The sequence below is a fragment of the Dama dama genome, chromosome 5 (genome assembly GCF_033118175.1).
Source record: "Dama dama isolate Ldn47 chromosome 5, ASM3311817v1, whole genome shotgun sequence".
Taxonomy (NCBI): domain Eukaryota; kingdom Metazoa; phylum Chordata; class Mammalia; order Artiodactyla; family Cervidae; genus Dama; species Dama dama.
In genome coordinates this window covers 9636128-9659244 of record NC_083685.1, presented here as the reverse complement: position 1 = coordinate 9659244, position 23117 = coordinate 9636128, and the positions used below count along the sequence as shown (strand labels likewise).

Genomic DNA, 23117 nt, shown 5'->3' with positions numbered 1-23117 from the left:
CATGTGTCCTGTTGTCCTCTGGCCCTCCTCTGTCCCCCCATGCTGATCACAGACTCATTCACGCCCTTGGATGAAGCCCACCCACCTTCTCAGCCCCTGCTTGGTCAGGAGCTGTCTGTCTCCTTTGTTTATTCACTGAGTCACCGGTTTGTTCAGTGAATGTTTTTGGACCACCCACCACATGCCAGGTTAGGGAAGGGGTTGGCCCTGGGGCTCCAGGAATGAGCCAGGCCAGATGCTGCCCCTGCTTAGCTTAGATACTGAGTAGCTGTCCCTGGCACCTTCAGTTTGGAGGGCAGAACACTTAAAAAGCAAGTGAGTAGACAGTTCACTTTGGATTTATCTGGTGGTCAAGTGGTTAAGACTCCATGCTCCCAATGAAGGGAGTATGGGTTCAGCCTGCTCAGGGAAGATCACGCATGCTGCTTGGTCAAAAAAAAAAAAAAAAAGAAAGAAAGAGTTCACTCTGGAAGAAGGAAACGGCAACCCACTCCAGTATTCTTGCCTGGAAAAGTCCATGGACAGAGGAGCCTGGTGGGCTGCAGTCCATGGGGTTACATGACTGAGCATGTGTGCATGAGGAGGGTGGAGGGAGATGGGTTGGTAGCAATAAACTGGTAGAACTGAAAAAAGAAAAAAAATAGTTTACCCTGGGGGAGGTGCTGAGGTGAGAGGGAGCTGATACAGGAAACATAATCCAGGTGGACTTCCTGGAGGAGCTGACATTTAAGCCCAACTCTAAGGGGTGAGAAACGGCAGCCACACAGGGGATTCATTGGAAAAGCTCCTGATGCTGGGAAAGATTGAGGGCAGAAGGAGAAGGGGATGACAGAGAATGAGGTGGCTGGATCTCATCGACTCAATGGACTTGAGTTCCTGGGAGATGGTAAAGGACAGGGAAGCCTGGTGTGCTGCAGTCCATGGGGTCGAAAAGAGTTAGACACGATGAACTACATTCCAGGTGGAGGCTGGAGGGGCTCAAGGTCTCCAAGGAGCACAGTCTGCGAGCTGCAGGATGAACTTTGTAACCTCCACTCAAGTGGAGACAGGCCTAGGGCAGTAAGGTGTCCCGGTGCCCGATCCCCTTGGAAGGTTGCATTGGAAGCTGGTGGGCTCTTCGTCTCCCTTTCCCCCTCCTTCAGGCCCTCATCCCCACCACTACCTCAGACAGCCAGGGCTGATGGCTTTGGAGGGGCTGCAGAGGACTTGGGGGGGTGATGCGGCTGAGCAGCTGAGGTCTTCAGAGACCCCGAAGGCTGCCTCAGTGAGGACGGGGGCGGGGCGAGGGTGTTCTTTTCATTTTTTGGCTCAAAGGTCACAGTTCAGGAGCAGATGAAATGGGGGCTGTCCTAGCCTATGTTCCCCCCAATTCTGATGTCCAGAAGCACCTCTTCTCCCTTCCCTGGTGCCTCGTCGCTGGAGGCCCCGTTGTGGGGTGCAAGGTCTGGGCCTGGGCAGAGGAACAGCTCGGTGACCCCTCGCCCTTCGGCCCCGCCTCCTCTGTCTGGTTCCCTCTCTGCTCCCCTCCACTCCCCCCTTCGCACTCCCCGTCTCCCCCTCTCCTGTCCGTTCTGTCTTCATTTCACAGGCTTCTCCTGCCCCCCGCCCCCGTATGTGCTGGGCGCTGGGTGGGTGAGGATGTGACACAGAGCGTCCCTGCCCGCACGGTGCCCTTGGGCTAGCTCTGCGCCAGCTCTTTGTCTCTCAAAACCTGGCACACAGTAGGTGCCCATTGAATGCTTATTGAATGGCTGAATGACTGTCTGTTTTTGCCCTTCTTTCCTTCTCCACCACTTCTCCTCCCCCAGCCCTCCCCACCTTATTCTTTCTCCACCCGCCTCTAGCTCAGCATTTCTTCCACACATACAGGCTCTGGACACCCAGTCGCACTAAATAATGACAGGAACAGCAGCTAACGTTTATCAGTGTTGACTGTGGTGGGGCCTTGAACTAAGCATCTGTGTTCACAGCCTCATTTGTCTCAAATGTTTGTTGAATGAATAAATCAAGCAGTGAATGATTTGAATAAATGATAGAGTTGCTTTATCTTTTAGTCTGGTATTCCTCCTTTCTGTCCTTAGTATCTTTTTCTCTTTCAGTCTCTGGCTTATTAAGCACTTAATAAATGACAAATGGATGGATGGATGGGTGGATGGGGGGGTGGGTGGGGGAAGGGATGGAAGAATGGATGGGTGGGTGGGTGGGTGGATAGATGGATGGGTGAGTGGATGAGTAGAGGGGTGGGAGTGTGGGTAGATGGATGGATAGGTAGATGGATGGGTGAGTGAATGGGTGGATGGTTGGATGTATGAATGGGTGGATGGATGGATGGATAGGTAGATGGATAGATGGGTGGGGACCTTGTGAGCTTCTTTCTGTCTGTTTCCACCCAGCACACAGTAGGTGCAAGGTAGAGTGTTGGGGTAAAACATTCTTCTGTGTCTCCAGATGTCTCTCCCCTCTCAGCCTGGCCCCTCCCTAGGGCTCCAGCTGCCCTCCCCTACAATCCTCCAGCCTCTGAGGCTGGAGACCCTGAGGGTGGGCAGGGGATGAGCCCTCCTGTCACCCCACTTCCTCCCCCTTCAGGAAGCAGCCACAGAGCTCCAAAGCCCCTGCACCCCAGCCGCCTCCCATCCTCAAAGTCTTCAACCGGCCTATCCTCTTTGACATCGTGTCCCGGGGCTCCACCGCTGACCTGGATGGGCTGCTTCCCTTCTTGCTGACCCACAAGAAGCGCCTCACGGACGAGGAGTTCCGGGGTGAGCCACTCAGGAATAGCAGGCGGGCCCGCTGGAGGTTGGGGGAGGCCTGGCATCGGGGGCCCCCTTTCCCGTCAGCATCTTCTCTTGGGTCAGTGGGCTGCACTAGCCAGGAAGAGCACTGGACAGGGAGTCTAGCCCTGTGTGTCCTTTCCCATATTACTTAACCTCTCCGGGCCTTGGCTGCCTTTCTGCATTCATTCAGCTTTTATTTATGGAAAGTGTCATAGGTAAGCAGGGTCACATTATAGGCTGTTTCTTTACCATCTGAGCCACCAAGGAAGCCCAGAATCTACACACCTGGGCTCAGATACCACCTCTACCACTTAAGGGATCCTTGGCCTCTCTGAGCCTCAGTTTCCTCATCTGTACCCTGGGGAATAGTCACAGCGTAGCCCTGGCCTCTGCGGACAGAGAATCCCATTGTGTTGAGCACAAGGCAGCCAGGGTCCCAGAAGCCCCTGTCCTGTCTGGGGGAGCTCTGGAGGGGAGAGCAGGGTATTTCTCCTTCTCTCCAGGTTCGAGCCCCGCCCCTGCCCAGTTCTCTGGCTCCCCACTGTAGGCTGGAGCCCCGTCACCACTGCCCTGGGACGTAGCCCAGACAGCTCCCTCCAGCCTTGTCCAGGCTCAAACATCTGCCCAGGGCGCTGGCTCCCTCTGCTGCCCCGGCCTCTCTGCACATCAGGGGGGGTAGCCTGTGAACCCCTCCACCCTAGTCAGTCCCGTGCTGTGTGCCAGGGACCAGGTGAGCTGTCATTAATTGGCCAAGTGACCCCACAAACCAGTATAAAATGTCGAGAGTTGTGGCACCTGCCAGGAAGGAGGGACTGTCTCAGGTGGGCTGGCCACAGTAACAGGGCTGACAAAGCTCCAGGGAGATCAGATATTTGGAGACTTTAGGTATTTTAAGCAAATTAAGCACCTAAATAGGCTGACCGGGTCTGCAGTGTGTTTGTCACACATAACTTTTCCAGCCAGACTCTCTGAACACCAAAATGATTCTATGCTGTATCACTGTGTCCATCAGAAGAGAATTACCGGACTTACAAAAAGCATTCATTCATGCTGCCCAGCCAGGGCGCAGATGGTATGGCTTTGTTTGGGGTGTGAGCTTAGAGTTGTGGGGGGGGATGGGGTCCCCCTCTCCCCTCAGAAGGTCTCCTTGATGCTGCGAATCTCATTTGGAGATCAACCACATATAAGCCGTGGCCAAATGGCCCCACCTAGCCCCCCAAGTTCATCAGGCAAAAGTGGGGAGCCTTGGAGTGGAGGGAGCCCCCGTGAAAAAGAAATCGTGGTGCTTTGCCTTTGGTGGGCAGAGCAGTGCCAGCCTGGCCTTGCCAAGACTTCTCGTTTCTCCTGAGTTCAGGGCTGGGTCTCTGAGCGCAGGCTGAGTTCGGGCGGGTGGGTCTGCGTGAGCCTGGGTTGGGCGCTCTAAGGCCGCCTGGGGGAGGTTCCTGACATTGTACAGAATAAGGCAGGTGTAGAGGCGGATTTACTGTGAGGCCCACTGCTTAGGCTTCAGGACTCTTTCTTGCTCTGGCCCCCGGTACATCTGTGGACCTAACTTGGAATTTGTAATTGTGTGTTTATTTTCATAAACAGGATCCCCAAATTGCATGTCTTGAGCTCCGCAAACACTGGCTCCACCCCTGCATGTTTTTCTAGCCAGAGGTTCATGAGCTCATTGATTCTTAAGGGAGTCAGTGACCACCCCCTCAAAAGTTTGACAACCTCCAACTGAACAGTTTCTTTAGGGCCCCTGGCTCCAGCCTCCCCATTGGGCAAGGCCACTTCGCCACCTGGTGGTGGAGTCCTATGACTGCAACCACTCAGGATTTCTGGCCGAGCCTGTTCTTGGCTTCTTATCCCAGGACCCAGGTTGGCAGCTCCATACCCTGCTACAGCCTGGGTCTGGGGTTGCAGAAGTCCAAATCAACGGTGTGGTCCCACATCCTACATAAACCGCTTGAGCCCTTGTGGTTTGGAATTCCTTGCAGGGCACAGCTTTCCCCTTCACTGAATGTGTATTTACTCAACAAGTGGTTATTGGGCACCCACCAAGCATCAGGTGCGGTGCTGACCTGGGGCAAAAAATGATGAACAAAGCAGACTTTGACCCTGTCCTCAAGTTTCCGTCAGTCTCAGGTGTGAGACCGACATTGATCAAGCCATCACAGAAACAAATACACAATTACAACCTGTAACTGTGTGTCCACAAAGAAGCTGTGTTGGAGGATTTGACTTGATCAGGAAAATCTGGGAGAGCTTCCGGGAGGAGGTGACACTTGAGCTGAGTCTGAGTGAATTGCAGTTAACCAGGTGGGGGAAGGATTAGAGAGAAGGTTTGAAAGAGGCATGTGCAAAGGCCCTGTGGCTGCCCATGACCAGAGTGAACTCAGTTGCTATGTGGAAAGTGGATTCAAGGATGTCCAGAGAGGCTGGTGGAAACCAGGCAGGTGTCCTGGGCATGTGAGAGAGATGCTGGCTGGGCCAGGTTGGGGGCAATGGAGAGTGGTGGAGGGCTTGGAGAAACAGGTAAAACTGGTGGGGACTCGCTGGGGGAGAGGGTGTGGGAGAAGGCAGGACGAAGACGAGTGACAGAGGTTTTGGCTGGCTAGGGACATCAGTGTCTAAGAAGGGGACACATGCAGACTGGGTTGGGGTTTGGGGAATGAAAGATGATGAGGTCAGCATGGAGAGCTGCGACAATTCTAATTTTCTAATTCCCTGTCAGTTAGGAAACAGACCCATCCACCTCAAGGCTCGTGGGTCTGAGCAGACTCCCCAGGTGCCGCGGCCAGCATTCGGCACCCCCACCTTATGCAGATGGAAAGCTGAAGCCTGTTCTTATTCAGTACATAGTTACCTGCTGTCGACACTGGGCTGGGTCCCAGGGATGTAGCAAGAAATAGCCAGAATGAGGCTTATCTGAGCAACTTCACTCCTAGGGGCGGTGGGACTGGAATTCAGGTCTCTGTGAGTCCGCAGGTCTTTCCCATTCTCTCCACTGATTCGTGGCATCTAAGGAGAGTCTCGAAAGCATTTCTGGTAGAATAATAACTGCAACAGTATTACTTACTGAGAATGTCTGTCTACCTGGTGCTGGGCTCATCAATAATATCTATTAGCTTATGATTTCTCTTTGTAGGCTCAGTGCAGTGAGACAGGAAATGGAAGCGGAGAAAAGGTCACACACAAATCAGAAATGGGGAGCAAAGCCTGATTTGAGCCCCAGGGGTCCAGGCTCCAGAGCGAGCCCCTCAGCCCACTCCTGCCTCTCCCATCCCCTGTCCTGTTCTGGGCCCCCTCCTGCATCAGGCTGTATTGCCCTGTGCCTGGTTAAAAGCCAGTCCTCTTTTCATTGACTCTCTTTTAAAGATATAAATCCACTCATGTCACCATAAAAATTAATACAAGGGAAAGAAAATCGCAAAGAGATATTAGCAAGCATTAGGGGGAGGTGTTAAAGACCCCTTAGTACCAAACGGAGACTGACTTCACGGGAGAGATTTGACAAGGGGCTGACACCTCGCACACCTGGGCATTTGCTGTTTTTATTTGCTGCCTCTGCAGGAGCCCCCAAATCCTCTAAGATAGTTTCCTGTCTATTATGGCTCACAGCCCCCCACTTCGGGGAACTCTGCACTCGCTCTGCTCCCCTCTGGGGGCGCTAGTGCAACCACTTCACGGGTAAAGGATCTGTGTTCAAGCAAAGGCTGCCTCCTGGGTCTGTTTTTAGAGGTTCCCAGTCCTCATTAGCAGATTAAAGGCTCTGAGAAGTCCTGTAGTGAAGAAATGGCGGCAATTGGCTTTGATTAACCCAGCATTCCCCCTTTTTATCTGATTTTTTTTTTTTAAAGTCCCCTCCAGGGACTTCCCTGGTGGTCCAGTGGTTAAGACTTGGCCTTCCAAAGAAGGGGGCCTGGATTTAATTCTTGGTCAGGAAACTAGATCTTGCTTGCTGCAAATAAACCGATGCAGACAAATAAATTTTTTTTAATGGTCCATATTAAAAAAAAAAGTCCTTCCAAATATGCTTTGGTAAGTACCATCTCTCTGCAGGCTGCAGCTTCCCACGTTTTAAAGACCTTCTGCTCCTCTGAGTTTCTTTGACCTTCTCAGTACCCTGGGGTGGGGTTGGGGAGCAGATGGGGGCCAGGCTCAGAAAGGAGAACGCGGCCAGGACCTCTGGCTGCCTGCCCCGTGCCCTGTCCCCCGCTGCCCAGCACTTTGGGCCTCGGGCCGAGCACTCCTCTTCTTGCACGTGTCTCCCCGCAGAGCCGTCCACCGGGAAGACCTGCCTGCCCAAGGCCCTGCTGAATCTGAGCAACGGCCGCAACGACACCATCCCCGTGCTTCTGGACATCGCCGAGCGCACGGGCAACATGCGGGAATTCATCAACTCGCCCTTCCGAGACATCTACTACCGAGGTGGGGCCCCGGGCTGGGCGGGAGGGGGGCTCCCTCCTCACTTGTCCAACCCCGCCTCACCCCCAGCAGCGCCTCACTTCAGCCTGGGCCTCGAGCGCCAGCATGTCCTGGAACTAGTTGTCGAATGAATGAACAAATGGACTGAAGAACAACAATAACTACCCCTTCCAATTTTAAAATTTTGAGTTCCAGAATCGAGGGTTCCAAGGTTCTCACATGCAATGAGCCGAAGGGGCCGTGAACCTGGAAACCTGGACCCAAGATGCTCTGGTTTTGGAAACTCTGAGGCTTTATGATAATAATCCTGTGAGCCAACAGCTCGAAAAGGCAGAGGTGTCACCGGGCCCAGCTCCCTGGATCTAAATTCTGAGATCCATGAATCCACCTTGACGTTTCAGATTCCTGGATGTCAGATTCAGAGGCTGTGAATTTTGCGTCCCAAATCCTGTGAGACCACGATGCTGTTGTTGCCTCTGGCGTGAAAGGCTCTTACGAGTCTGCAAAGTCCCCACATTTGGGGTCCTCCAAGTTGGATATCCCTTGAGCCTAAGCTCCTGTGGGTGTGATGCAGCAGGTCTGGGACCTCAGGCCTCAGAGACTCCACATCCGGGAATGTCTGAAGGTCCCCTTGTTGCCCTGGGGTGGATCTCCACCTTCTGTGCCCCAGCACCCCCCACACCTGGTCAGAGCTCTGCACCCCCCCGGCCCCTGATGACTGTCCCCCACCTCCTCCCAGGCCAGACCGCCCTGCACATCGCCATCGAACGCCGCTGCAAACACTATGTGGAGCTGCTGGTGGCCCAAGGAGCTGACGTCCATGCCCAGGCGCGGGGCCGCTTCTTCCAGCCCAAGGACGAGGGTGGCTACTTCTACTTCGGTGAGGAGGGGCCTGGGGAGGGGGGTGGCTGGGGCACACAGGGCAGAAGCTGGGGGCTGTGGCGGGTACACAGTGGTGCTGGCAGCCCTGACACCTCCCGAGACACCCAGGGCCGCGCTGACCACAGGCTGCCTCATTGGTCTTGGTCACTGAGGTCTCACTTTTGAGGAGTGGAGCATCACCTCGCTTGCCTGAGCCTCAGCTGTCCCGTCTGTGCAGTGGGCATCGTGATGGGATCAGAGGGCTGTGGTGGGCTCTCCCCCACCCACCCCACACCTTATCACTTGCATCCTCTGATCTGACTTAAGCTGGCACTGATGGTCAGATGCAGGGTCCAAATGGATCACTGCCATGGCCCAGTTGGACCCATGAAAGATTTTAAATTTCCACCCCCGCTTAGACACATGTTATTCGGGGTTCAGAGACAAACTCCCTCAAAGAGTTTCTCACGGCCTCCGATGTGGCCGGACCTCAAGTAGCCACCTCCATCTCCCCAGGGACATCGCCCCCAGACGGCTGCAGTCGGCCAGGGCTTGTTCACTCTGACAGTGGGCGCCGTGTCCGCCGTCACGGCGTCTCCCGGGGGTGGGGCCGCGTCGCTGGCCCGGCGTCCTGACCCCCTGCCCCGCAGGTGAGCTGCCCCTGTCGCTGGCCGCCTGCACCAACCAGCCCCACATCGTCAAATACCTGACGGAGAACCCACACAAGAAGGCGGACATGCGGCGCCAGGACTCTCGCGGCAACACGGTGCTGCACGCGCTGGTGGCCATCGCCGACAACACCCGCGAGAACACCAAGTTCGTCACCAAGATGTATGACCTGCTGCTGCTCAAGTGCGCCCGCCTCTTCCCCGACAGCAACCTGGAGGCCGTGCTCAACAACGACGGCCTCTCGCCCCTCATGATGGCCGCCAAGACGGGCAAGATCGGGGTGGGTGCGGGGCTGGGTCACTACGCGCGCACACACACACACACACACACACACACGTGTGCCCGGAGTGCGGGGCGGCTGCTGCTGGCATGTGTTATTGGTGTGCACGTCCAGCTCCCATCCGGCCCACCCCAGGGTGCAGATGCTCTAGCTCAAGAGCTTGCTGTGGCTCCCTCTTGTCCAGCAAGGCCGTTCAACTTCATTGCAGCGCCTCTCTGCTCATCCCACCCTGCTGGGTGCTCACCGCCCCACTCCCACCAGCCAGGGCCTGCCACTGACAGAGGGCTGCGCCCCAGAGCTGCAGCCCTGCAGTACTCCTCTGTCCTTCATGGCCAGCGTTCTGGCTCAGCCCCTAACCTGCTATGTGGCCTCAGGGAACATCCTCCTTTTCTCTGAACCTCTGTTTGCTCATGGGGCTTCCCCAATCGCTCGGCGGTAAAGAATCCACCTGCAATGCAGGAGACTCAGGAGACACGAGTTCAATCCCTGGGTCAGGAAGATCCCTTGGAGCAGGAAATGGCAACCCGCTCCAGTATTCTTGCCTGGAGAATCCCATGGACAGAGAGGAGCCTGGTGGGCTGCAGTCCATGGGGTCACAAAGAGTCGGAAACCACTATGTTGCTATGAAGCGACATAGCACACATGCTCTTTGCTCATCTGTCAAACAGGATGGTGAGGGTAAGAATTAAACCAGGTGATGTGAGGAAAGCATCCAGCAGGTGCTCAGTAAATGTTTTCCCTCGCCCATCCTGCTCTCTGGGGAGGCGCTATTTGCTGGGGTCCCTCCCCTGTGAGTGGCCCAGTGGCAGTACCCCTGCCCATACCCCCCCCCCCAAACCCCCTGATCCTCCTCCTCCCACACAGATCTTCCAACACATCATCCGTCGGGAGGTGACAGACGAGGACACCAGGCACCTGTCACGCAAGTTCAAGGACTGGGCCTACGGGCCGGTGTACTCCTCACTGTACGACCTCTCCTCCCTGGACACGTGTGGGGAGGAGACCTCCGTGCTGGAGATCCTGGTGTACAACAGCAAGATCGAGGTGGGCGCAGGGCAGCGAGTCTGGACTGGGTGCAACAGAAGAGGCCAGCCAAGCGCCCAGAATGGCATCTGGCATGGGGGGAATGGCAGGACTGTAAGGGCCAGACTTCAGGGGCGCGCAGGACTGGTTCAGGGTCCTGGCGCTGTAACTGACATGCTGAGTGACTCAGGACAAACTCCCCAACCTCTCTGAGTCCCGGCTTCCTCACCCATGCGGATAAAAACAGAGCCTTTCCCATTGGGTTGCTAGGAGGACCAAATGAACAGCCAGGCGCAGGGTAAACATTATGTGTCAGCTATTATCATTAGCATTTGTTATATGAAGTTTTTAAAAGCTCTCTTTTTAACTTAGCAGTATTTTATGAACATCGTTCTGCACCATTAAATATTCTTCTGCAGTATCATTGCTGCGTGGAAAAGTACCACATTCTAATTAACCATTCCTCTATTCTTGGTCGTTTGAGTTTGTTTCTGCACTTAACTATCAGGAATAACATTGCAGTGGCATCTCTGTGACTACATCATTGCACATATGCTTGATGATAAAGAAACTCAAATCCTTAAAGAGACAGGATGCTGCACAAATGGGGCAGAAAGCCCTGGGGCCTGCGTACAGAAGGTCTTCCTTCTAGCCCTGGCTCTGTGAGTTTGGACAGATGCCTTCTCATACCGGAGCTCACTTCCCTCATCTTTCAAATCAGTGACCAACCTGATTTAAACTGGGGGTGGTGGTAGGTTTTAGCATCTCTGCTGCAAACTCTGATTGATTGGTAGTGTCTGCCCAGGAAACTGTATAGAGAACTATTGTGTGGGGCTCAATTATTGCTGTCTGTCCTGGGTTCAGACTTGGAAAATTGTGGTGAGTGAAGTATTTGTCATCCTGGGGCTGAATTTCTGAGTTCCCACTTCCTGAATCAGAATGTCTGAGGTTGAAACCCAGGGGTTTATTTATTTATTTTCACTAAAAATTTTTTGGCTGCAGCATGCAGGAACTTAGTTCCCTGACCAGGGAATCTAATTCATGCCTCCTGCCTTGGGAGTGCGGAGTCTAAACCAGTGGACTTCCAGGAAAGTTCCCAGGGATTTATGTGTTTTAACAAGCTCCATAGGTGATTTTGGTGCCAGCAACTTGGCAACATCCACTGATTAGAATTTGGGGACCACAGGAATAGATGTTCTTTCAGGAGCTTTCTAGCTCTGGGTTCTGTGAGTCTAGAACAGGCTAGAAAGGTAAGTTGGGACAGAACTGGGCAGAGCCTCAAATGCTGAGCCCAGAAGTCTGGGTGTCACTGAAGAACCGGTCAGGAGGAGAAAGCGCTCTCGGGGCAGAGGGTGGGGGAAGGCGTATTGGAGTCAGCCTGTCCACCCCCTGCCTACCCTGCTCCCCCACAGAACCGCCACGAGATGCTGGCCGTGGAGCCCATCAACGAACTACTGCGGGACAAGTGGCGGAAGTTCGGGGCCGTCTCTTTCTACATCAACGTGGTCTCCTATCTGTGTGCCATGATCATCTTTACCCTCACTGCCTACTACCAGCCTCTGGAGGGCACTGTGAGTGACCGCGAGCTCGGCAGGAGCTGGGGCACAGCTGGGTCCCCTGTGGGAGGTACTGGAGAAGGTTTGGAACAGGGTGGGAAGGTGCCCCCAACACTCAGGGGGAGGAGGGGTGAGGGAGGAGGCTCCACGGAACCCAGAGGTTTGGGCTGTTGGGGAACATCTGGATTTGGAGGGGCTGGGTGAGGACTTACATGCCCCTTGCCCGCCCCCACCAGCCACCATACCCTTACCGCACCACGGTGGACTACCTGAGGCTGGCTGGTGAGATCATCACACTCTTCACTGGGATCCTGTTCTTTTTCACCAACGTGAGTGCTTGGCCCCAGCCTCACCCTCCCTGGACCCTCCTCTCTCTCCACCTCTTTAATTTGTTTAATGTTTGGCCACACCCCATGGCACTTTGAACTTCCCCAACCAGGGCTCAGACCCGTGCCCCCTGCGTTGGGAATGCCGAGTCTTAACCACTGGACCTTCAGGGAAGGCCCCCTCCACCTCTCTTCCCTCCACTGTCCGCTCCACACTTCTGCTGACTCCACCTCTCTCACCCGCCCCCTCCCCTTCTCCAGATCAAAGACTTGTTCATGAAGAAATGCCCTGGAGTGAACTCTCTCTTCATCGATGGCTCCTTCCAGCTACTCTAGTGAGTAGAGGTCCCTGGGGTGGCAGCTTCTGGGTGAGGAAGGTGGGGTTGGGAGGGACATCCTCGAGGTTTGGTGGTGGGGGTGTGTGTGACTCTTATTAGAAGTGAACTCACCCAGCCTGATCAGCTACTGTAGCCCAAAGTCAGGCCATTGTCAAGTAAAAGAGTCCTCTGGTTAAAGCAAGATTCTGATTGCTAGAGAGTTATCACTGTATGCACCATGGATAGAAATAAATGTAACCTCCTATGCTTGTGATTGATTGCTAATGTCTGCCAGGAGTGCCCATGTTAAGGCTGTGTCTGTGTTCAGTGGGAAAGAGGGTTGGGGTTGATTAATGATGTCTGCCTGGGGCACAGGATGAATTGCTGCATGTGTGTTACGTATTTTCCCTTTTTCTTAGAGTTAAAGAGCAATGAAAATTCTGGCGGGGGGGGGGGGCGGGTAGGACTCCATGCTTCCACTGCAGGGGGCACAGGTTTGATCCCTGGCCAGGGAACTAGGATCTCACATGTCACATGTTAGGGCCAAAAAAAAAAAATTTCACTAAGCCACAAAATCTCCACTGAGCACCACTGAATCTTCCTCTAGCAACTCCAAAGGACATCACTTTGGGTTCTGGTAGGGCCCCAGGGCAATTACACACACATTGGTTGCCAATTAATTTTTTAAAATAATTATTAATTTTTTTTGGCTGCACTGGGTCTTTGTTGCTGCATGCAGACTTTCTCTGGTTGTGGCGAGCAGGGGCTACTCTCTAGTTGTGGTGTGCGGGCTTCTCCTTGTGGTGGCTTCTCTTGTTGTGGAGCATGGGCTAGAAGTTGTGGCACACAGGCTTAGTTGCCCTGTGGCATCTTCCTGGACCAGGGATTGAACCCATGTCCTTTGCATTGGCCAGCGGCTTCTTAACCACTGGACCACCAGGGAAGCCCAGTTGCCAGTTAACTGAGGATTCTGGTTAACAGGATGCTGGGGAACCCCGTGAAGCCACCTGGTCTTATGGTCTCTCTTCTGGGTGGCATCAGGACGTCCTAGTACCTAGGAGGGTTGGGGGCCTGCCCCCCGTCCAGGGTCTCATTTGCCCCTCTCCCCTCTGGCTCCTCTCGTGGTCTCTGCTGCCGTGTAGCTTCATCTACTCTGTGCTGGTGATTGTCTCAGCGGCCCTCTACCTGGCGGGGATCGAGGCGTACCTGGCTGTCATGGTCTTTGCCTTGGTCCTGGGCTGGATGAACGCCCTTTACTTCACCCGCGGGCTGAAGCTGACGGGGACCTATAGCATCATGATCCAGAAGGTGAGGGGCGGGCGGTTGCTCCTGGACTTGTGTGTGTCCTTGGAGGGAGCTGCACACACCACATATGCACAGACGGTGCTGCTGGCCCTGAGGCTGCGGGGTGATGTGGGGGCAGCGGGCAGGGCCTGGACATGGGGCGGGGCGGGGTGGAGCTGGAGAGAAGGTGTGGGATGAGGAGTTGGGAAAGCGAGAAACCACGTGTCTCATCTCTGCCTCCGTATTCCCACCGGGGTCTCCAGATCCTCTTCAAAGACCTTTTCCGCTTCCTGCTAGTCTACGTGCTCTTCATGATTGGCTACGCATCAGGTGAGCCCCGGGGGCCCAGGTGGGCCTGGGGGGGGGTGGTACTGGGGCTGGAGCAGCTGCCATGGTGTGTGGAGGAGCATATCCAGCGTTTGTAGGGTTCTCATCATGTGCCTGGCATTGAGCTAAGTCCTCTCCCATCCCTGCCTCGTTTAATCCTCCCAACAAACCTATAAGGGAAGTGCGTTTCTTATGACCTTTTACAGTTAAGGAAACTGAGGTTTAGCTTAAGTAAGGTTAAATAACACACCCAAGTTCAAAAGCTAGGAAACAGTAAAACTGTCATCTTAGCTACTCTGGCAAAAGAAGCCACCCAAAAACTTAATGACTTTAAACAACAACCATTTTTATTTTTGGCTATGTCCTACAACATGTGGGATCTTAGTTCCCCAACTAGGGATCAAACTGGTGCCCCCTAAAGTGGAAACATGGAGTCTTAACCGCCAGGGAACTCCCCCAAACAACCACCATATATTATTATGCTCAAGTCCATGGGTCTCCCGGGTGCTTGTGCTGACCTGGACCAGATTTGGGCTCCCGTGTCTGTGCTCAGTTGGCGGATTGGCTGCAGCTGACTAGTGTAGTTAGGGGTGGCCTCCACTGGGGGTGACTTTGCTGTCTTCCTCGGGGTCACTCATCTCTAGCCAGCTAGCTTGGACTTGGTCACACGGTGGCCTGAGGGTTCCCAGATGTGAGTGGAGGTGTTTGAGGTCACTGCTTGGCACAGTGTCACTATCTGTCTCACCTTGTTGGCCAAAACAAGGCTCAGCCTGACTCAAAGAGTGGGGAAATGGGAATCCCCTGGTGGTCCAGTGGTTAAGACTCGATGCTTCCACTGCACGGGGCATGGCTTCAATCCCTGGTCTGGGAACTAAGATCCCATATATTGTGCAAACAGCCAAAAAATAAAAAGAGTAAAAATCAAAGAGTGTGGAAATAGATTCTACCCTCTTGGTGGCAGGAGCTACAGAGCCTCTACTAGGCCGTTGCCTTGATGTCACGATGCCTTGGGACCTCAGTGGCACAGGCCATGGGGGCGGGACCAGGGTTGGGGAAGGTAATCAAGTTGTTGGGCTGGTCCCCAACGGGCGGGTGACTGGCCATCCTATGCCCAGGATCCAAAAGGGAGCAGGACTCAGAGGCTTCATCTGGGCTTCATGGGAAGGGATGAGCACCACAGTTAGCTGACATCTGGAGGGGGTGATGGCCTTAGTGAGCACAGCTCTGGGGGCAGTCAAGGCTGGTACCTAGTCTCATCTTCCTCCCTTCCTTTCTGTGCTGCTGTGAGCTAGGAAACAGGAACACGAGAGTGAGTCTGCCCCTGGAATGCTGGCATCCCAGACTCCCAGGGCCTCTAAGAACAGTCAGCTCTCAGCCTGGCTCTGACATGTGGGCTCAGACGGTTCTCCGCGGTGGGGACGGTCCTCTGCATGGTGGCATATTTGGCATTATCCCTGGTCTTGACCCAATAGGTGCCCGAAGTGTCCCTCCTCCACTTGTGACACCAAAAATGTCTCTAAACTTGCCAAGGGTGCCCTGGGGGACAAATTATCCCCGGTTGAGACCCACTAGACTGAGTCCTGGGACCCTCTTCCTTGTTAACGAGAGTTTGTGGAAAGAGCAAAGGCTTTGCATGCAAGAGGACCCAGGTTCAACCACTGGCTTGGCTTCCACTCTGGGTGACCTTGGGCCAGCCTCCCCGCCCTCCCCAGGCCTCAGTGTTCCCCTCCATCAAGTGGGAAGGAGCCTCCCCCCCTCTCACCCTCCATGACCGTCACTGCCGTCCCTCCCGCAGCCCTGGTCTCGCTCCTGAACCCGTGTGCCAACTTGAAGGTGTGCGACAAGGACCACGCCAACTGCACGGTGCCCACCTACCCCTCATGCCGCGACAGCGAGACCTTCAGCACCTTCCTTCTGGACCTCTTCAAGCTCACCATCGGCATGGGCGACCTGGAGATGCTGAGCAGCACCAAGTACCCCGTGGTCTTCATCATCCTGCTGGTCACGTACATCATCCTCACGTTCGTGCTGCTCCTTAACATGCTCATCGCCCTCATGGGGGAGACGGTGGGGCAGGTGTCCAAGGAGAGCAAGCACATCTGGAAGCTGCAGGTGAGCCCGCCCCGCCGGCCGCTCTGCCCCTGGGGTCGCCTGGCCTGCTGCGCCTCCTCAGCCTGGTGCTCCGCATGAGCCGCACCTCCCTGTTCCGCCTCCACTTCCCTGTCTGTTTAATGGGTATGAACAAAGCCTGCAGGTCTGTTTCCAGGTGGCTTCTTGCCTGACCAGCAGCTCAGCTTCCCTTGCAGTCCCATTCACGGGATGCAATCAGCTTCCCCCAGCTCCAGGGAGGGAGCGCTTTTGGCACCGGAAATGCTCAGAGAGCCTCACATTTCAGTGGGGGTTCCACACGGAGCCCGGGGGTAGTAGCTTCTGTGCCCCTGCTGGGCCCAAGACACCAGGCTGGCATGGGAGCAGACCACCCCAGAGCCAGGAAGCATCATCATCCTCATCAGAGGGGCTTCCACCAGCCCAGGGGTGGCTTCCAGGCTCCCCACTCTCACTGCCCCCCCACCCAAGCAGATGTGGTTGGTGTGCACGCACTGGGAGCTGCTGCCTTTGTTTCCCGCCGGTTTCTGTGCAAGCGAAGAGAGCAGAGGTCCTGGGGGGAGGGTGTCACAGCCTGCCTGGCCGCAGGAAGTTCAAGAACTGGGGTTCCCAATAAGCAGCCTTACTGCGAGGCCCGGGAAGGCAGCCCCCACACTTACTGTGACTTGGTACGTTTTCAGGAAATGGCGCAGTGAGGAAAAACAACTCCACAAGGTCCTCCCCCCAGGTCTGGGTCTCAGGGGACCATCGGACCTGCTCTTACCCTTTATCCCTACCGCTTCCTCCCCTGGGCCTCAGTGTTACGTGTAACTCGAACACGCCAACTCGCAGCCCATGGACTGGATTTGACCAGCAAAGATTTATTTGTTTTCTGCATCACTATATATTTTTTAAAAACTTAATGCAAAAAAATTTTAATTGAGAGATTTCTTAGAAAAATTCAGATTTCTGGCCTTTCTTGAAAAGTTGGAAGCCTAGCAAGGCGGGCCCACGTTCTTGGGTGGATGAGAGATGGCTGCCCCCTTTATAGGGATGGGGGTCTCCTGCCCGCCCTGGTCTGCCCCAGTCCCCACCCCTCCCTGGGGGCGCCCAGCACCGAGGGGACACCTGTGTCCTGGGGCACGGGCTGCTGACCCTTTATTCATTTTCTCCGGCCAGGCGCCTGTGGGTATTTGAGTCTTTAACGCAGGGGTGGCGGGAGCTAGAAAGCCCGGTTCTCTGCATCATTCCTGCCTTGAGAACAGTTAGGCGAGGCCGGGTGCGGCTCACCCACCGCCCGCCCACCCTCCCTCCCCGCAGTGGGCCACCACCATCCTGGACATTGAGCGCTCCTTCCCCGTGTTCCTGAGGAAGGCCTTCCGCTCCGGCGAGATGGTGACCGTGGGCAAGAGCTCGGATGGCACTCCAGACCGCAGGTGGTGCTTCAGGTGAGGCCGGGTTGGGCGAGACCACCGGGCCTCCTTATGCTTTCTACCCATTGCCGCCTCTGAGCCACTGAGGCCCCTGGGGGCCTGACCGGAGCTCAGTTCCACTGGCTGATCCAGTGGGTTCAGTTCTCAGCCTCGGTTTTTTCATCTGTGAAATGGGGACAATGATAGCATCACGCTCTTGGCCAGCTGTGCAGATTAGACAGGTTGGCATGTGAGATGTGCCCGGCCAGCCCCCAATGCACATTGGGGCAGACACCCTGAAGCAGCCAGTATTACTGCTCTCTCTTTTGCCGGAGGAAGCAGACTCAGGGGCAATGCTTATCCTATGGCACCACCCTCTATTGGTGATGCAATGGAATGGGTTTCAGGGCTTCAATTTTTTAAAAAAATTTATTAAAAAAATTTTTTTAATAAATAAATAAATAAAATTTTATTTGGCTGCCCTGGGTCTTAGTTGTGGCCTGTGGGATCTTTGATCCCTCAGCTGCAGCTTGCAGGATCTTTAGTTGTGGCATGGGAACTCTTAGTTGCTACATGTGGAATCCAGTTCCCTGATGAGGGATCGAACCTGGGCCCCCTGCATAGGGAGTGTGGATTTAGCCACTGGACCACCAGGGAAGTCCCCTCAGAACTTTAACTGAAATGGAGAAACTGAGCTATCAGCAGCTTCCAGGGCTTGGGACGTTACCCAGATGCACGGGGAGTGCCATCTTCTTCCGGGGAACCCCTGGGTGAATCTTGTCTTTTACGAGGACTCATTCTTTGTAACGTGGTTGCCAGCATGGAGCATCAGCGTCATGCTTGGAATCAGGCAAAGTCAGTTTCCACTATGACAGCCCCCGCTGCACAGCCCTGTTTTGGATCCAAAGTTCAAATCTTGACTGTGATTTATCAGCTTTGTGACCTTGGATGAAAAGTTCAACCAGCCTCAGTTTCCTCATCTGTAAAATGGGAGCAAAGGATGTATCTTCCTTGCTGGGTCCTGACCCATAGCACTTGCCCCCCACAAAATGGAAATTGAATAAGAATAACTTAAAAAAAGAATTTTAGAAAGTAAAAATTGGGACTTCCCTGGTGGTCCAGTGGCTAAGACTCCTCATTCCCAACACAGGGGGCCCGGGTTGGATACCTGGTCCAGGAACAAGATCCTGCATGCCACAACTAAAGATCCCGCATGCTGCAATGAAGATCACATATCCCACGTGCCACAGCTAAGACCCAACACAGCCAAATAAATATTTTAAAACAGTAAAAATTATCTCAAGCCCATTTGGGCCCAAGAGGGTATAAACTGACTTTATGAGGGTGTCTCAATAATAAGAGTGAGACTGTCAAGAAAGAGGATGTCCATCCACAGATGAATGGATATATAGACATACAAATAAGGTCTTTGCAGGCAATGGGATACTATTTAGCCATGAAAAGGAATGCAGTACTGATGCAGGCTACATTGTGGATGGATCTTGAAAACCTGATGCTAAGTGAAAGCAGCCACACACAAAGGCCACATACTGATTGATTCTATTTAACACAAAATGTCCAGAATAGATAAATCCATAGAGACAGAAAGTAGAACAGAGGCTGCCGGGCGCTGGTGGGAAGGGGGATGGGGAGCTACTGCTTAATGGGTATAGAATTTCTGTTTGGGGTGATGAAAAGGTTTTGGAACTAGGTAGTGGTGATGGCTGCACAATCTTAAGAATGTATCTAATGCCACTGAATTGTATGCTCTAAAGTGGGTGAGGGACTTCCCTGGTGGACCAGTGGTTAGGACTGCGAGCTCTCACTGCTAGGTCCTAGGTTCCATCCCTGGGTAGGGAACTAAGATCCTGCAAGCTGAGTATAGAGGCCAAAAAAAAAAAAAAAGAAGAAGAAGAAAAAGTGAAATAGCAAATTTTATGTTTTATCTATCTGTCTATATATATTATCAGAAATTGAAGAAAAAAAAAACAAGGACTTTCCTGGTGGTCTAGTGGCAAAGACTCTGCGCTCTCAATGCAGTGAGCATGGGTTCACTCCCTGGTTGGGGAACTAGATCCCAAGTGCTGCAACTAAGACCTGGTGCAGCCAAATAAAAATAAATAATAACATTTTTTTTCAAAAAATTCAAAAAAAGAATAAAAAAAGTAGGAGGGTGTGCTGGAAGGCTGGAGCTTGGAGGCTGCCTGGGGGTGGGGAAGGGGTTCTGTCTCTGGGCTGGGGGCTCTCCTTGACCCTGTGTCTGCTGTGGCCCCACCAGGGTGGACGAGGTGAATTGGTCTCACTGGAACCAGAACTTGGGCATCATTAACGAGGACCCAGGCAAGAACGAGAGCTACCATTACTACGGCTTCTCACACACCGTGGGCCGCCTTCGGAGGGGTGAGTGGGGATGCTCAGGGGAGGTGTGGGGGGACTGAGGGGCGCAGAGGGGAAGCCCTGGTCATCCTCAGCACCGGTTTGTTTGGAGCAGTCCTGTCCCTTCCCTGGGACTCAGTATTCACATCTGTAGAATGGGAGGCTGTGATGGGCTGGCCACCGAGCTTCCTCTGCTGCCAGTGACAGCCTGGGCCCTCGCTTCCACTCAGCCAAGCACAGCGGGAGACCTCGGGCTTGCAGGCCTCCTGACCCAGGCTTGAATCCTGATTCTTTCATTTTACTCCTGTGTTCCGAGGCGGGCTCCATGACCTCTCTGAGCCCGTTACCACCTCTGTAAAACGGGGATAATATACCTCCCCCTTTAGAGCACTGACTTCCCTGGTGGCTCAGACGGTAAAGCGTCTACCTACAATGCGGGAAACCTGGGTTCGATCCCTGGGTCGGGAAGATCCCCTGGAGAAGGAAATAGCAACCCATTCCAGTACTCTTGCCTGGAAAATCCCATGGACGGAGGAGCCTGGTAGGCTGCAGTCCGTGGGGTTGCAAAGAGTTGGACATGACTGAGCGATTTCACTTTCCTTTTCCTTTAGAGCACTGCTGAGTGCCTGGTACACCAAAGGTGCTCAATATATATGTTATGCACTCTCTGGCCACCCTCACCCTGCATTCCCCCATTCTCACTACAGATCGCTGGTCCTCGGTGGTGCCCCGCGTGGTGGAACTGAACAAGAATTCCAACCCTAACGAGGTGGTGGTGCCTCTTGACAACGTGGGGAACCCCAGCTGCGATGGCCACCAGCAGAGTTACCCCCGCAAGTGGAGGACTGACGACGCCCCACTCTAGGCCCTGTGAGCAGGAGCAGGGTCCCCTCCGCCGCCCATTTCCAGTCCAGCTGCATTTCAGAGGTGCCACCCACCAGGGTGTGCCCCCCCCCATGCCCTCCTTCGACTCCCAGAGGTGAGGGCCGGGCAGAGATGTCGGGGAGGCCCCAGGACCCTCTGGTCCCCAGGCTCCTGCCCGCCCCCACCCCCGCCCCACCTCCCTGGCCTGGGCATAGGACGCCTGGTCGCCTGTCTCACTCCCATGGAGTCACAGTAAGGGACACCAGGGTCTCCGCCCACCAGGACTCAGCCCCCGCCTCTTCATTTATTTATTTGCTCTGCTCTCAGGAAAGTGGCCCAACCCCCCGCCCCAAACTGGACCCTGGCCGGGGCCCCAGGACCCCATCCCAGGTGCAGGGCCGGCTGCATGGGCCACCCTGGGCTGAAGTGCTGTGGCTCTGATGAGGGGTCAGGCCCCCAGGGTGGGGCTGCACCTCCTGTGTGTTCTGTCTGGGGGTCTGGGATTGTCGGTGCTCAATAAATGTTCATTGATGGTGGAGACGGTGGGGAAGATGGTGGGGGAGTGGTAGCAGGCATGGGGGGAAGACAGCACGGAGACGGGTGAGTGAAGAGATACCTCTGTGGTTGGGGGTAGGGTGGGGGTAAGAAGGCGGGACAGGAGTTATGACCAAGGTGGTGTTCAGGGCGATGGTTGGAGGGGCTGGACTCGGGGGGCAGTGGTGACTGAGATGGAGGAGAGCTTGGGGTGTGATGGGGAGGTAGAGATGAAGGGAGTGCGGAGGAGAGGGTACTGGTGGAGGCATAATGGTGCTGTGGGGAGGCAGTTAAGTCTCTGGAGGTGCTGGGAGAGGTGATGACGTTGGTGGGGAAAAATGATGCCAGTGGGAAGATGGTAAAGCTCATCATGGCAGAGTGATGCGGGTTCGGGGGGAGTAGGCAAGCAGCTGGGAGGGGCAGAGCAGAGGCGGAGATGACAGCCACGAAGGTGGGTGAGCCATCTGGTGTCGTCCAGTGGGGTGATGGTGAGGGTGAGAGCAACCCTAATAAGGACAGCAGGGCCCAGTGGAGTCGAGAGAGAACCTTTGGTTGGGACCACACACCAGCGGAGCCGTGAACATGAGCTGGAGCTGAAGGCCGACCCCCTTCCCTTCCGAGGGCCGCCCATCTCCCCAGGGTCATGCTTCCAGCCCCGGGGAAGCTCCAAGCCTCTGGGCATGAGAAGGGGCCCCCCAAATACCCGATCCTGCTGCTCCACCCTGGATGAATCCATAGCCAACCGGTTTCCCTCTGACCTCCCAGGTTCCCGGTCTTGGCTCAGACCCTGTCTTAGGACCCTTCTGAAGCTTTAGTTGAGAAGAGCTTGGGACTCTGGAGAACCTGGCCAAGGACGGCTGCTGTGGGAGATACACAGGGCGTGGGGTCTGAAGACCTGGCTTTGCACCCTCTGCCCAAACAGTGGCAAAAGGTCACTTTACTTTTCTGGGCCTCCATGTCCCCAGTCTGTTAGAAGGATGTCAATTACTTGAAGGATGCCAGTAGGCTCAGCTATCTGAGAATGAAGGGGAGACTCCTTGTATTACCACTGAGGGTGGCTAGGGGGCGCCAACCTTCCCACAGACCCATTCTTTCCATCTCCCTCTACGTTGGCTTCCGGGGGCTGATGGGCTGCCCTTGTGGTCCACGGATGACCCAGCTTTTCCCAAGGCTACTTGCTTCCTCATTCCAGCATTCTTTTTTTTTTTTTTTAAATAATTTTATTTATTTATCTTCGGCTCTGCTGGGTCTTTGCTGCTGCACAGGCTTTTCTCGAGTTGTGGTTAGCGGGGCTGCTCTAGCTGCGGTGCCCGGGCCTCTTATTGCAGCGGCTTCTCTTGCGGAACACGGGCTTTAGCACTCGGGCTTCAGCAGTTGCGGCACGCGGGCCCTGGAGCTCAGGCTCAGTAGCTGTGGCACACGGGCTTAGTTGCTCTGTGGCATGTGGGATCTTCCCAGACAGGAATGGAACCCGTGTCTCTGGCGTTGGCAGGCGGATTCTTTGCTACTGAGCCACCAGGGAATCCCTCCAGTGTTCTTAATGGAGGTCCCAAGCGCCATTCTGTTTGGATGGACTTGGGTCACGTGTCATGCCTGCGCCAATCCTACCCTGGGGGATGGGATACCCTCCCCGGCTGAGCCAAGCCTTCTGGGGAATGGTAGGTAGGTCCTAAACTCTTGAGACTCGGTGTTCTCATCTGTAAAATGGGCGCAGACTTTGTGAAGGTCAGTGATTCCCTGGGCTTTTCAAAGAAGAGAGAATTGTGGCTGTGGTGTTCATACAATTACGTGTTTGGGGCAGCAAGTCATAGAAAACTTATGTTGGCTTGAAGAAAAGAATATTTATTATCTCAGCAAGATGTCCCAAGTTAGGGAGGGCGGTGAGGCTGGTTAATGCAGTCTCTGTGATTCATTAAGGGTTCTGCCAGCTCATTTATTCCTTCAAGCATTTATCAGGCACTGTGCTAGTCACCACCCACCAGGTGTGCTGGCTTTTTCCTCATATGTGCTGTG

The 23117-nt window shown here is 54.5% G+C and overlaps 1 protein-coding gene across 3 annotated transcripts in view; it reads left to right on the top strand.

Annotated features, from left to right (window-relative positions):
• TRPV4 (transient receptor potential cation channel subfamily V member 4) overlaps positions 1–21097 on the top strand; it is a 41594-nt gene extending 20497 nt beyond the window's left edge. For all 3 annotated transcript variants that reach the window (XM_061141718.1, XM_061141717.1, XM_061141716.1), the window contains exons 3-16: positions 2587–2759; positions 7041–7193; positions 7930–8070; positions 8702–9000; positions 9865–10044; positions 11436–11594; positions 11816–11908; positions 12167–12240; positions 13365–13530; positions 13770–13836; positions 15629–15945; positions 17239–17366; positions 19609–19730; positions 20414–21097. In XM_061141718.1, coding sequence (XP_060997701.1) covers positions 2587–2759; positions 7041–7193; positions 7930–8070; positions 8702–9000; positions 9865–10044; positions 11436–11594; positions 11816–11908; positions 12167–12240; positions 13365–13530; positions 13770–13836; positions 15629–15945; positions 17239–17366; positions 19609–19730; positions 20414–20571 — 2230 coding nt within the window. In that variant the 3' untranslated portion in view covers positions 20572–21097. The remainder of the gene's footprint in view (positions 1–2586; positions 2760–7040; positions 7194–7929; positions 8071–8701; positions 9001–9864; positions 10045–11435; positions 11595–11815; positions 11909–12166; positions 12241–13364; positions 13531–13769; positions 13837–15628; positions 15946–17238; positions 17367–19608; positions 19731–20413) is intronic.
• The last annotated feature ends 2020 nt before the right edge of the window (positions 21098–23117 follow it).